General features: G+C 39.8%; 1 protein-coding gene across 1 annotated transcript; it reads left to right on the top strand.

Moving 5' to 3' along the window:
• The first annotated feature begins 1,643 nt into the window (after positions 1 to 1,643).
• ndufb3 (NADH:ubiquinone oxidoreductase subunit B3) lies at positions 1,644 to 6,914 on the top strand. Its single transcript, XM_052148687.1, has 3 exons — positions 1,644 to 1,798; positions 3,774 to 3,915; positions 5,740 to 6,914. The coding sequence occupies exons 2-3, from the start codon at positions 3,782 to 3,784 to the stop codon at positions 5,888 to 5,890; spliced, it is 285 nt and encodes a 94-aa protein (XP_052004647.1). The 5' UTR covers positions 1,644 to 1,798; positions 3,774 to 3,781; the 3' UTR covers positions 5,891 to 6,914.
• The last annotated feature ends 4,635 nt before the right edge of the window (positions 6,915 to 11,549 follow it).

Below are 11,549 nucleotides of genomic sequence, written 5' to 3' on the forward strand. Positions count from 1 at the left end.
ACTTTCATTTTCCCAATGGTCCAAATATGAATTTTTGCTTACTTTTATGATTTGATTTATTCTGATCTGGTTTTGTCCAGCAGTGCTGGTCTGAAACTGGTGTTTGTTAGTGGGTTTGTGAGTTTCAGAGCCAGCTGACAAAGGGGACTGGTTGTAGGCTTCATCTCTTGGGTTTTAAGGGCTTCATGTTGCAGTGTGTTAGGGGAAATTGAATTTAGGTGTGTCCAAATTTGAGGGATCATTTTTCAATATGTATTATAAGGGGGGTATCTGCCTAGTTGGGCCCAGCATGCATTAGTAGGTGTTCTTCTCTGAACTCTCAGAATGTTTCTACAGAATTCTGCATGCAGGGATTCTATGGGGTGTTTGTCCCATCTCGAGTAATCTGCCAGACAGAGTGGACCCCAAACCTCACATCCGTACAGAGCAATAGTCATTATAATACTATCAAAGATCTTACACCAGATTGTTACAGGAATGTCAACTTGGGTAAATTTGCCCCTAATAGCTTAGAATGCTCTTCTAGCTTTCTATTTTAGTGCATTCACTGCCAGACCAAAACCCCCTGAAGCACTCATTTTTAGACCGAGGTAGTCGTAGTGTCGGGTGTGTTCTATTGCAGTGTTCCCCAGAGTGATTTTGTCTCTGGTGTACTGTAATCTGGCTTTTTTCTGGAAAATCATCATTTTAGTTTTTTCAGATTGACTGTCAGGGCCCAATTCTGACAGTAGTTCTCCAGCAGGTCCAGGTGCTGCTGTAGCCCTTGTGCAGTAGCTGACAGCAGCACCAGATCATCTGCATAGAGAAGAAATTTAACTTCAAAATGATTTAGAGTAAGTCCAGGTGTTGCAGATTGTTCCAGTAGCACTGCTAACTCAAATGTAGGTGTTGAAAAGTGTTGGACTCAAACTGCAGCCCTGCCTTACTCCTCGCCCTTGTGTGAAGAATTCTGTTATTTTATTGCCAATTTTAACTGCGCACCAGTTGTCTGAATACATAGTTTTGATAGTGTCGTACATTTTACCCCCAATGCCGGATTGTAGAATTTTATAATATAGACCATCATGCCAGATGGAATCGAATGCTTTTTTTAAAATCAACAAAGCATGCACACATTTTGCCTTTGCTTTTTTGATGCACGTGCTGGTTGACTGTGTAGCGTGTGAATGTTGTCGGTGGTCTCTCTCTCAATTCAATTCAGAAAGCTTTATTTATCTCGCTCTCTAGATCAGTGCGTGGGACATTCAACACTGGCCCGCGTTCCCAATGTGAAGTTTCTCTCACATAAATAATGACAACACGGAAAGGCCAAGGATATTTTATGAAATAACTGTTGCATTGTTTCCTCTTTTTCTTGTAAATAGTATTGCTAAATTCCCTTCAACTAATTTTATGTATTTGTGATGTAGCCTCTGGTTATTATTTTCCTTTTGTTCCGAGTAAAATTAGCACCCACCAACCCGACAAATGTTTTTAAACCAGTTTAACTCGAGCAATATAGAGATTTGTTCCCAGTGTGGGATTTAAAACAGTGCGCATGCGCGAACTGGTCAGACTTTTGGAGGACTGGTTGGAGAATTTGTCAAAATAAGGTTATATTTGTTGAAAAACGGCGCAAAGTTAATTCCTTCTCGAGGGCTTCAATAGCAGATCATTTTATTAATTTTATATCATGTTGATATACATTTGAAAAAAATAAATGCATTTCAGAGACGTTAACCATTCTTCTCAGGAAGTGGTAAGTGCACTTCCGGCTTTGGTTGTGTGTCCGTACTGGAGGTCACTTTGCTTAAAAAAGGTAGTTATGCTGCTCCTTTACTCACGAACACTATTTGTACACCACTTTTCATGCCGATTTAATTTGGGTTTTGACGGGAGACTGTATATATATTTTCTGCTAAAAACGGTATCAGAGGTCATGAATGTTTATAGTTGGCTGTCATTAGCTTAAATGCTTGCGTTGCAAACTGTATCTTAACACTTGTTGATACGCACCCCCTTTTTGAGCACAAATCATGAAAATGGCTTACCTGAACTTAAATGGTTGTATTTACTGGACCATTTGGAGTATGGACACAGTTGTAATATCTTTTGAAAGACGACACTTTGGGCTGTATTTACCATGTCAGAATTAATATATGTTGTTATTTTTTAAAGTTAGAGAAGCTGAAGTTTAATGTAATGGACGTGTTTTTATAATCTAAAAAAAACAATAATAAAAGTGCCAAGCCAATCCAGAAATACAAAAAGTTCTCAAAGCCACAAGTCTGTAGAAGTTATGTTTCAAATTTGAAGATGATCTAACAAAAAATGAGGTTCCTGCAAGCTTTTTTTCCCCTCTGTATAATCACTGTAAGCATATAGAGTAAAATTAAAGCTCCTCCTTTCAAGACAACACAAAATCTGACTGCACTGCAGTCATAGGTCCCCTCTATTATGAATAAAACTACACATTTTTAAAAATAGACTTGAGACACTCATTTTGTTTACAAGACTAATATATCAGATAATATACAGTTTTACAACATGAATGCTGCTCAGTTTGCATAGTTTGTTGAAGAACGATGACGAAGGGTAATTCTTTCATGCGAGATCACATGTAAACAATGGAGAATATATAAATATTTATCACTTTTATGGACAAAGTGCTATTGGATGTTTTACAATTAATGCTTTTCATGGACAATTGACCCAAGTGTGGTGAACTGGATTCATGTGGCGATCGTGTTTTCATAACAAAGGTATGAAGTCACGTTTTGATATTGCATGTTTTCATTTGTACTCCTGGCACAAATAACTACATTGCTGTTTCTGGGGCATTGCTATCGTGAAACAGAGATCGGATATCAATACTGAACCCTTAGACTTTTGAAAAGATGTATAATTTGTTAACATTAATTCCATTTATATACAGAAAATTATATATTAAATGTAAGCAGAGTGACATCACTACTACGTGCGGGGGGAATTACGTATCAAAAGTGAAGAACGACAGCGAATAAACCATACAGTTCAATCTCTAAAGATGATTTTAAAGGAATAATCCGGGTTCAATACAAGTTAAACTCAATCGAAAGTTTTTGCGGCTTAATGTTGATTACCACAAAAATGAACTTGGAATCGTTCCTCCTTTTCTTTCAAAAATAAAAAAGCAAAAATCTGTGTTACAGTGAGGAACTTAAAATGGAAGTGAATGGGGGACAATTTTTGGAGGGTTTAAACAGAAATGTGAAGCTCATAATTTTATCAAAAGCACTTGGATTCTGTTAAAAGTCATTTGAGATGTAAAGTTGTTTAAACCAGTTTTTACAGTCTTTTTAGGTTTAGGGCTTATTTAGGGCGTTATGTCGTCATGGCAACAAAGTTTTATTTTATATATATTTACACAGAAAAGGTTAGCAAGTGATTTTATCAAACTAAAATCATGTTAACATGTATATTATGTCTTGTGGCTATACTGTTGAAACTGAGTATATTAATGTTTACAGACTTCCATTGTAAGTGCATCACTGGAACCCAGATTTTTACTTTGATTGAACCAGGAATATTCCTTTAACTGTCATTCCCTTAGGTCTTCTGTAGAGACTTTAGTTCAGTGTTTCCAGACCTGCTCTTCAAGGGACTTCACATTGTGGATGTGTCCACATCAGCGTATTAGTAGTCTGAACAATTAACTGAGTTGGTTATGTCAGGAAAAATAAGCCTCTGTAAAACTAAAACAAAGATTGCTTAAGCTTTGTCTGCTACTGTTAATAATTGTGTTATCCCTTCAGCAACAGTCATGGGTGGAGATCATGGCCATGGGCACGGCAAATTGTCCATGCCAGACTACAAAGTGTGGAAATGGGAAGGAACACCGCTGGAAGTGACCCAGCAGAGGCTTGCTCGAAGAGGACTCAGGGACCCCTGGGCTCGGTGAGATTATTACATTTTTTGGCTAAATTTCTTCAGAACTCATATCAGTGCAATATGAACATAATTGCTGGATTTTGTTGTCAATAATACTATTTTAGCATCCTATGCTTACTTTGAGGATTTGAGTAGTGGCTCATGTCACCATCATATAGAGTTTGATGTATCACAACTTGACAAACAAAATTAAAAACTCATAATTATTAATTTGCTGTGGGTATTTATTTACATGCATAGCCATAAATCACTCCAAATTATCTGAGCCTTTATGCTGTTCATGAAGGAATGTGAAGGTACAAACCTTTCACGTCACGATAATTGTTGAAGCTTATATCATGGTATAAAGTATTGAATTACATTACAAAACTGGGTTGATCAATAAACAAACTTTATTTTTGTTCTCGTAATAAAAATATTAATTACATTTTCAATACCAGACTGACCTTTAAATTACAGATTACAAAGAACTTTGAAAAGAACCATGAACATTTAAAAAACTACCATCAACACCATAGATACATAGCCAAATATAACATTAAGTTGATATCTTAATATTTAAATGGTCATTATGCCACGGGCCTCTGATCATTACAGATCAGGACAGACCTTGTTTTGTTAAAGAAAGGCTAGACTAATTTAATTGAGCCAGCTACTAAGCTACAACAATAGTATGCATGTTTTTTGGATAGCAAGCTTGTTGCTAATATATAGCTAGGTGCTAGCTATAACTTTAATAACCACAAGTTCACTCACACTGTATGGAAATGTACAATTGTGTTGTGTTCCAACTTGAACTTAATATTAAAATCATCACTGTGCCACATTGCCGTTGTTAATAACAGGACTTAGTAGGACTTAGTATTATCTGATTCCATATTTATATTTATTAGTTGTTATATTTAGTTGTTACTATGAAAAGCAAACCTTACTGTGTATCTAGCGCCGTTTTAGTCAACGACTCTCTGGCCACTAGAAAGCAAGCTACGTATTTTCTGCAAATGGCAACATGAGATCACTTTGTTTGTCTTCTTAGTTGTGACTTAGCTAATTGTCTCTTAGTGTTGTCTCTCAACTTTCAAAAACTGTTTGGAAAACAAGCAGAACTATCACAACGTACCTTTATCTCTCTGAAATGATTGTCCCGTGGGTGAGCGGACATGTTGTCCATGACAGTTTCGCTGCCACTTCTCTCCCACGTGTTTTACCCAAATGGAAACCATCTCCAAACAACAATCCCTCTGCATTTTTGTGGAACCCAAAATACATGTTGGGTTAACCTCCTCCTGGTCACTATAATGTGGTTCGCTCTCGGTGGGCCGTGTGGTGAGTTGTGCGTGGATGTCGCGGAGAATAGTGTGAATTTTCCACCTGCACTACGTCTCCGCAGAAACACGCTCAACAAGCCACGTGATACAATGCGCTGATTGACGGTCTCAGACGCGGAGGCAACTGAGATTCGTCCTCCACCACCCGGATTGAGTCGAGTCACTACACCACCATGAGGACTTTGCGCATTGGGAATTGGGCATGACATATTGGGGACAAAAGAAAAAAAAGAATGCAGCGACGTATTATAAACTCCCCTCTGTACAAATCTAAGGGACTTGTTGTTTGATTTGTTAGGCATTATTCTTAGTCAAACTCATTCAGAGCAATATGTATTGTTAGAAGCATTATAGTTCTATAGAGTTGATACAAAGGATCTCTTCAATTTAGGCGAGCAGATTAGTGCTTTTTATGGAATTAAATGGATTGAAGAGCATTTAGCCAGTTGCGCCTTATATCTGAGAGTAAGTGACAAAGACAACAACGCTTTTGTTTTTGCAGGAATGAGGCATGGAGATATACTGGCAGCTTTGGCATCCCTGTTACCTTCCGAGATATTCTCCTCCGTGGATTTAAGACTGGATTCGCAGCATTTGCGGTGGCGCTGGCAGTCGAGTATGCTTTCTTCCCACCTAAGAAGTCGGAGCACTAATATCAAGGCTTGCCTACAGTAGTTACAGCTCAGGGGAGCCAGTCACCACCAGACTCTGTGTTTCCTGCAGGTTTTAAGCCTGTTGTTGTCTTTCCATAAAGACATTCGCCCATGAAAGCCCATCCTATACCTATGTGTTGAATCATTCTTATGTTTCCCATGACCTGTCTAAATAATAAATATAAGTGAATTCAACTAGGCTGTTTTGGTGAATGTTTCATTGATATTTGTAGTAAAATGTTTAGAGCCATCAGTCTTTAAATTAAGTCTTTCACTGATATTACTTATTTAGGTAAAAATTTACATCTGGCTTTAAACATAAATTCTAGTGTTTTAAAAAAACAATATCATGGGTGTATGAAGAGAATCGCATGGTGCTAATCTTAAAATAATAGATAGTCTGAAACTACCAAACATTTGAGAAATCTTAAAATAAATACTCTTGTTATAACATGTATTATAACTGTTTCTACATTGAAAGTAAGATCTGCAACAAGACTGAAACAATCATGTTATAAATGCAGAGTCATTTTTTTAATGTCTTTCTCAATTTCTTTAGTAGTTAAATAGCTACCAGAAAAGAGGTCTTAATAGACGTTGCACAAAAAATGGTTCCTTTTCCAAACTTGTTTTCTTTGCTTTAATTTGATTGTCTAAATGTGCACTCTACTAAATTACAATATGTATACATCATGCTTTGCATTTGACTTGATGCAGAGAGTAAATTTTTTTAAATTAAGTCTTATTTTATGGAATTTTTTAACAAAATTAGAAAATTATTGTTAATGTTGTTATTTTGAGATTTAGAACCAATTCAGTTATGCTTGGTTATTGTGGTGAAGAGTTGAGCTTTTTTGTCAGGTTTAGGATGGGTACACAAACATCTTGCTCTTTGTGTAAAGCAACAATTACTAATCCTTATCTATATATAGTATATATAATCTTTATCGTAAACTGTGGTGAGAAAAGTCATATCAAGAATTTCACTACATGTTGTACTGTGTATGGTTATGTATGTGACTAATAAAACATTAAACTTCTTATTTAGCATGCTAATGTTTGCTTTTGCTAGCTAAAATTTAGCATAAACTTATAACATAAATCAGTAATGTGGCACAAATATACGAAACACCTAAAGCTGGCTCCAAACTAGCAGACGCAGAACAACTCGATAGGGGTGGGAGTGTAACACTTAGTATCTGTTTTTGCTGATCTTACCCTCCTAGTCCAAGAGCCTGTCACATTTACAGATTAAAAACAGAGGGAATGTGTCACACATAATGACTGCATTTGACTTTTCTCAATGCTTCACTGTCATGCCCCATTTGCACAGCCAATCAACCTAAAGCTTTTGAATCCACAGGTATTTTTCAATATTACTTCAAGAGTCTGCAGCATCTGCTTATTTAGGTTGTTTGATGTGCTATTGATAACGCATAGCAAAAAATTGCATAATTTTCACAAATGTTTTTACACCGTAAAGAGCTGGGCAACCAACGTGTGCAAATTGGTAGAATGTGAAATTCAAAAGTATATTAAAGCACCGTTAACTAAAAACAAAATATCAAACTTGTATGGTATGCATATTTATACATATTTGTAATGAGTTTAATGAAATGAGGAAGTGGGAGACGGCGATTCCAACTTCCAACAAAATAAAACACTTTCACATCAAGCGTAACTGTGAAGCTTAAATTTTACAGATGGCAGCAGCCAACACAAACAGCTTTGGGTGTCTGTTTCACTCTCTCCTCACACTGAGGTCTGGCCCCTTTTATTTCCCCATCTCTTACTGCTAACATAGAAACAAGCAATTACCAGCAATTCATCTCAGGTGAGTACCCTTATCGCTCACGCTCTTCCAAGACGAATCTTCCATCTGACCCCCCCACCCCCGGAGAGGAAGTCCGCAACGGCAATCTGCCCCCCCAGCCTGTAGACCACCACGAACTTGAATGGCTGGAGTGCCAAATACCAGTGGGTGATCCAGTCTTTGACATCCTTCATGCAGTGAAGCCACTGGAGTGGGGCATGGTCTGAACAGAGGGTGAATGCTCATCCCAACAGCTGAGAGTGTGGGCCACCTACTAGATGGCCAAGCACTCCTTCTCTATGGTGCTGTACTTAGTCTCCTCATAGAGAGCTTATGACTATCAGGGCGCTCCTCCACCTGCACCACCTGGGAGAACACCGCACCCAGCCTCCTGTCCGATGCATCCATCTACAAAACAAAAGGGAGAGAGAAGTCAGGGGAATGCCGAAGCGGCCAGCCACAAAGTGCAGCGTTTACCTACGTGAACGCTTGTTGGCACAGCTCTGTCCACTGGACTAGGTCTGGAGCTCCTTTTCTAGTGAAATCAGTCAGCAGGCTGGTGACGTTCTAATAATTAGGCACAAACCGTTGATAATAGCCAGCCCCAGGAACTGTCTCGCCTCCTTTTTGATCTTGGGTCTTGAGCAGGTTGTAATCACTGCAGTTTTATCAATTTGGGGCAGCACCTGACCGTGACCCAAGTGGAACCCCAGATACCGTATCTCCACATGCCCAATTCGGGTTTAAATTATTTAAATGATTGTTAATTTAGACATGACTGATGCACAGAACACAAATATATTTACAAGCTCTGAAAACAAAAAGTAAAATTGCTCCTTTGCGTTCAACTTCTTCGGGTTTACTGTGAGCCCTGCTTGTCGCAGCGACCTCAGATCAGCCCCAAGATGCTGCATGTGCTGCTGCCAATCATTACTGTAAATAATGATGTCATCCAGATGGCATACATAGCATGTGGTCTGAGGATGCTTTCCATAAGATACTGAAACGTAGCCGGTGCCCCAAACAAACCAAACGGGAGGGTCACAAATTGGTGTAAATCAAACAGTGTGGAGAAGGCAATTTTTTTCACAGGACATCGCCGTTAAGGGGATCTGTCAATGGTTTTAGGAGATTGAGGTGATAAATCTGACTTGCCCAACCCTATCCGTATGCACTGCCTCATAGTCGACTTCCCCAACACGCCTTGTGACCTCAAAGGGCCCTTGCCACTTCACAAGAAATTTCGAGCTTGATGTGGGCAGCAATACAAGCACTTTATTTCCCTGTGCAAATTCCCGTAGCCGAGCTCCCCTGTTATACAGCTGGGACTGACGTTCTTGCGCCTGTAGCAAATTCTCCTGTGATAGTTACCCTAGTGTGTGGAGTTTTGCTTTCAGGTCAAGAATGTATTGAATTTCATTTTTGCTCTGTGAAGGTCCTTCACACCACAGGGCTTACACTCACATAACAATTCAAACATGGACAACCCTGTGGAGGCTTGTGGGGCCTCTTGCACTGAAAATAACAGGGGTTCGAGCCACTTATCCCAGTTCTGAGCATCTTCGTACATCATATTGTAAAGGGATTAATGGAAAGGAGGAGGCGAGAACAGGCTTGACAATATAAATAATAGTTTAATATAAAACTGAACCAAAAAGACAAACACACATACAGGTGTTGGACAGCTGTCCGTAAATCTTTCTCACTATAGCACTGCCATCTTCGGTCGGCCCTTATCCCTCTCAAGGGCAAATTAGTCTGATTAGGGGCGAGGTGTGGGGGAATCACGACTCGGCCACGCCCTCCGCCTTACAACACATGTTTTTTAAGGTCTGATTAAATAGTTCAAGCCATCCGATTTTGGATGGTACATGCTTGTCTGAATCGATTTAACCCCCAGACATAAGAGCAGTGCCCTGATCAGTGAGGATTTCTTTTGGAATCCCCACTCGGGAGATAATAAAATGAAGAGTGCCTCTGCAACTACATGCTGAGATGTTGTGCAGAGGCACTGCTTTCGGATATTGTGTAATCCACCAGGACTAACACAAAATGCCTGCATGCTGTCCATTTTAATGGACCGACAAGGTCCATGCCAATCTGTTCGAAGGGGGCCTCAATCAACGGGAGGGGGCGCAATGGTTATTTTTGAGCGGCCAGTGGATTCACCTGCTGACATTCACGGCATTTTGCACACCACCGCCGAACATCCCTGTGAATGCCTGGCCAATAGAAACGGGCCATGAGACGGCTTAGTGTTTTCCCATGTCCCAAGTGACCTGCCATCTGATTATGATGAGCCGCCTGGAATAACATTTCCAGCCAGCTCTTTAGTACCAACAACTGGGTTGTATTTTCATTTGTCACTCACTTTGATTTCATTTGTGACACTCTATACAACCAGTCTTTTACCATTTATAAATATGGATATGTGAGTGCGATGCCTGGCTGAAGATGTTGACTATCAATCACTATCACTTGGTCAAGCATGTGGGTTTCCTTTCGTGACTGTTCTAGAGGGAAATCCTCAACCGGGAATTCTCTAAGGGCAGGGGAGGATAACCCCACATCTTCCCTGGCCATGATGCGGAGCAGACGCAGATGGCCCAGGCCATGCCTCCCCATGAACCCATCCACAAACAGCCCCTTAACACTAGAAGCGCCGAGCTACTGTAACCTACGAATAGCGCGAATTCAGAGGTCAAGTGACCGACTAGTCTTCAGACAGGGACACTGCTACTGACACATAATGATCGCTAGATGTGATCTTGCAAGTAGCCAATGGATTGGTCTTAAAAATGTCACTGCGAGTTAGGCAGTTGGCCTATAAATGCTTATAGACTGAATTTACCTACATTCTGTCTACTGTTGATCCAGATCCATTTGTCCTGGCAACATTGTCAACATTTTAGGATATGCTCCTATATTTAGTTTGTATAACTCCTATATAGTTTGAACTGGGCCCTCATTAAATTATGGAATAATTGTTAAAAAATAAATAAAATAGGCATATTTGTGGAAAAAATATTTAATATTTGAGTTACATAAAAGCTTTTTATTTGTTTTCTTCCTAATTGTCCTTGAAATAGTGGTCAAGAACCCCCGCCCACCCCCAAAACAAAAATGGTTTGGCCACTGATCAAAATTTGATGTTGTCATTTGATTTGAAGTTCAGTAGGCTAACGTTACGATCAAAATGTCCGGTCAGCACAAGTCTGGTGCTCAGAAAAGAAAAGAAAAGAGAAGAAGGGAAGAAGAAAATAGAGGCCTTCGAGATGTCCTAAACAAATATTTTAAAAAAGGTGGTGACGGAGAAGCTGGAACTAACGTTAGTAAAGTCAACGTAGAGCAAGGTAAGAAACAGCGCAGCCAACGTTTATGAGTGTTGTCAAAGACCCGGTACTTCGGTACCAAGTCGGTACTAATTTTGTTTTAAACGTCACGCCACGGTACCAGGTTTTCTCAAACCCGGTACTTGATGCGCGTGCATGCCCGAAGCGCGTGCAGTTGCGTCCTCTTCATAAAAGTGCTGAGACATTGCGACCGGCGGTGCTGCCGATGTGGTGGCTGTAAATCCACTTGTTGATAAGAAAGGAGGAAAGAGACACATATGGAAATATTTTGGATATTAGCTCATAATAGCGACGCGGCGCGCTCGTTTTACAGGCGCGCAAGTTCATTGTTGCATAGCAACGACAGACGCCACGGGAGAGCACGCGCTTGTGGAAAGGAGAAAGCGGTGCGAACTGCGCTCTCCATGATGACGAGGAAGTATTAGCAAAGAATTCATTGATTTCTAGCCCTTGCATTAGCTTTACTACTAGATATATTTATGGAGATGAGAAA

Source organism: Xyrauchen texanus, chromosome 18 (assembly GCF_025860055.1).
Source record: "Xyrauchen texanus isolate HMW12.3.18 chromosome 18, RBS_HiC_50CHRs, whole genome shotgun sequence".
NCBI classification, from domain to species: Eukaryota; Metazoa; Chordata; class Actinopteri; order Cypriniformes; family Catostomidae; genus Xyrauchen; species Xyrauchen texanus.

Coding starts and splice junctions, on each gene's coding strand:
- ndufb3 (XM_052148687.1), top strand. CDS start 3,782: ATGGGTGGAGATCATGGCCATGGGCACGGCAAATTGTCCATGCCAGAC. Junction 3,916..5,739: donor CTCAGGGACCCCTGGGCTCG/GTGAGATTATTA, acceptor TTGTTTTTGCAG/GAATGAGGCATGGAGATATA.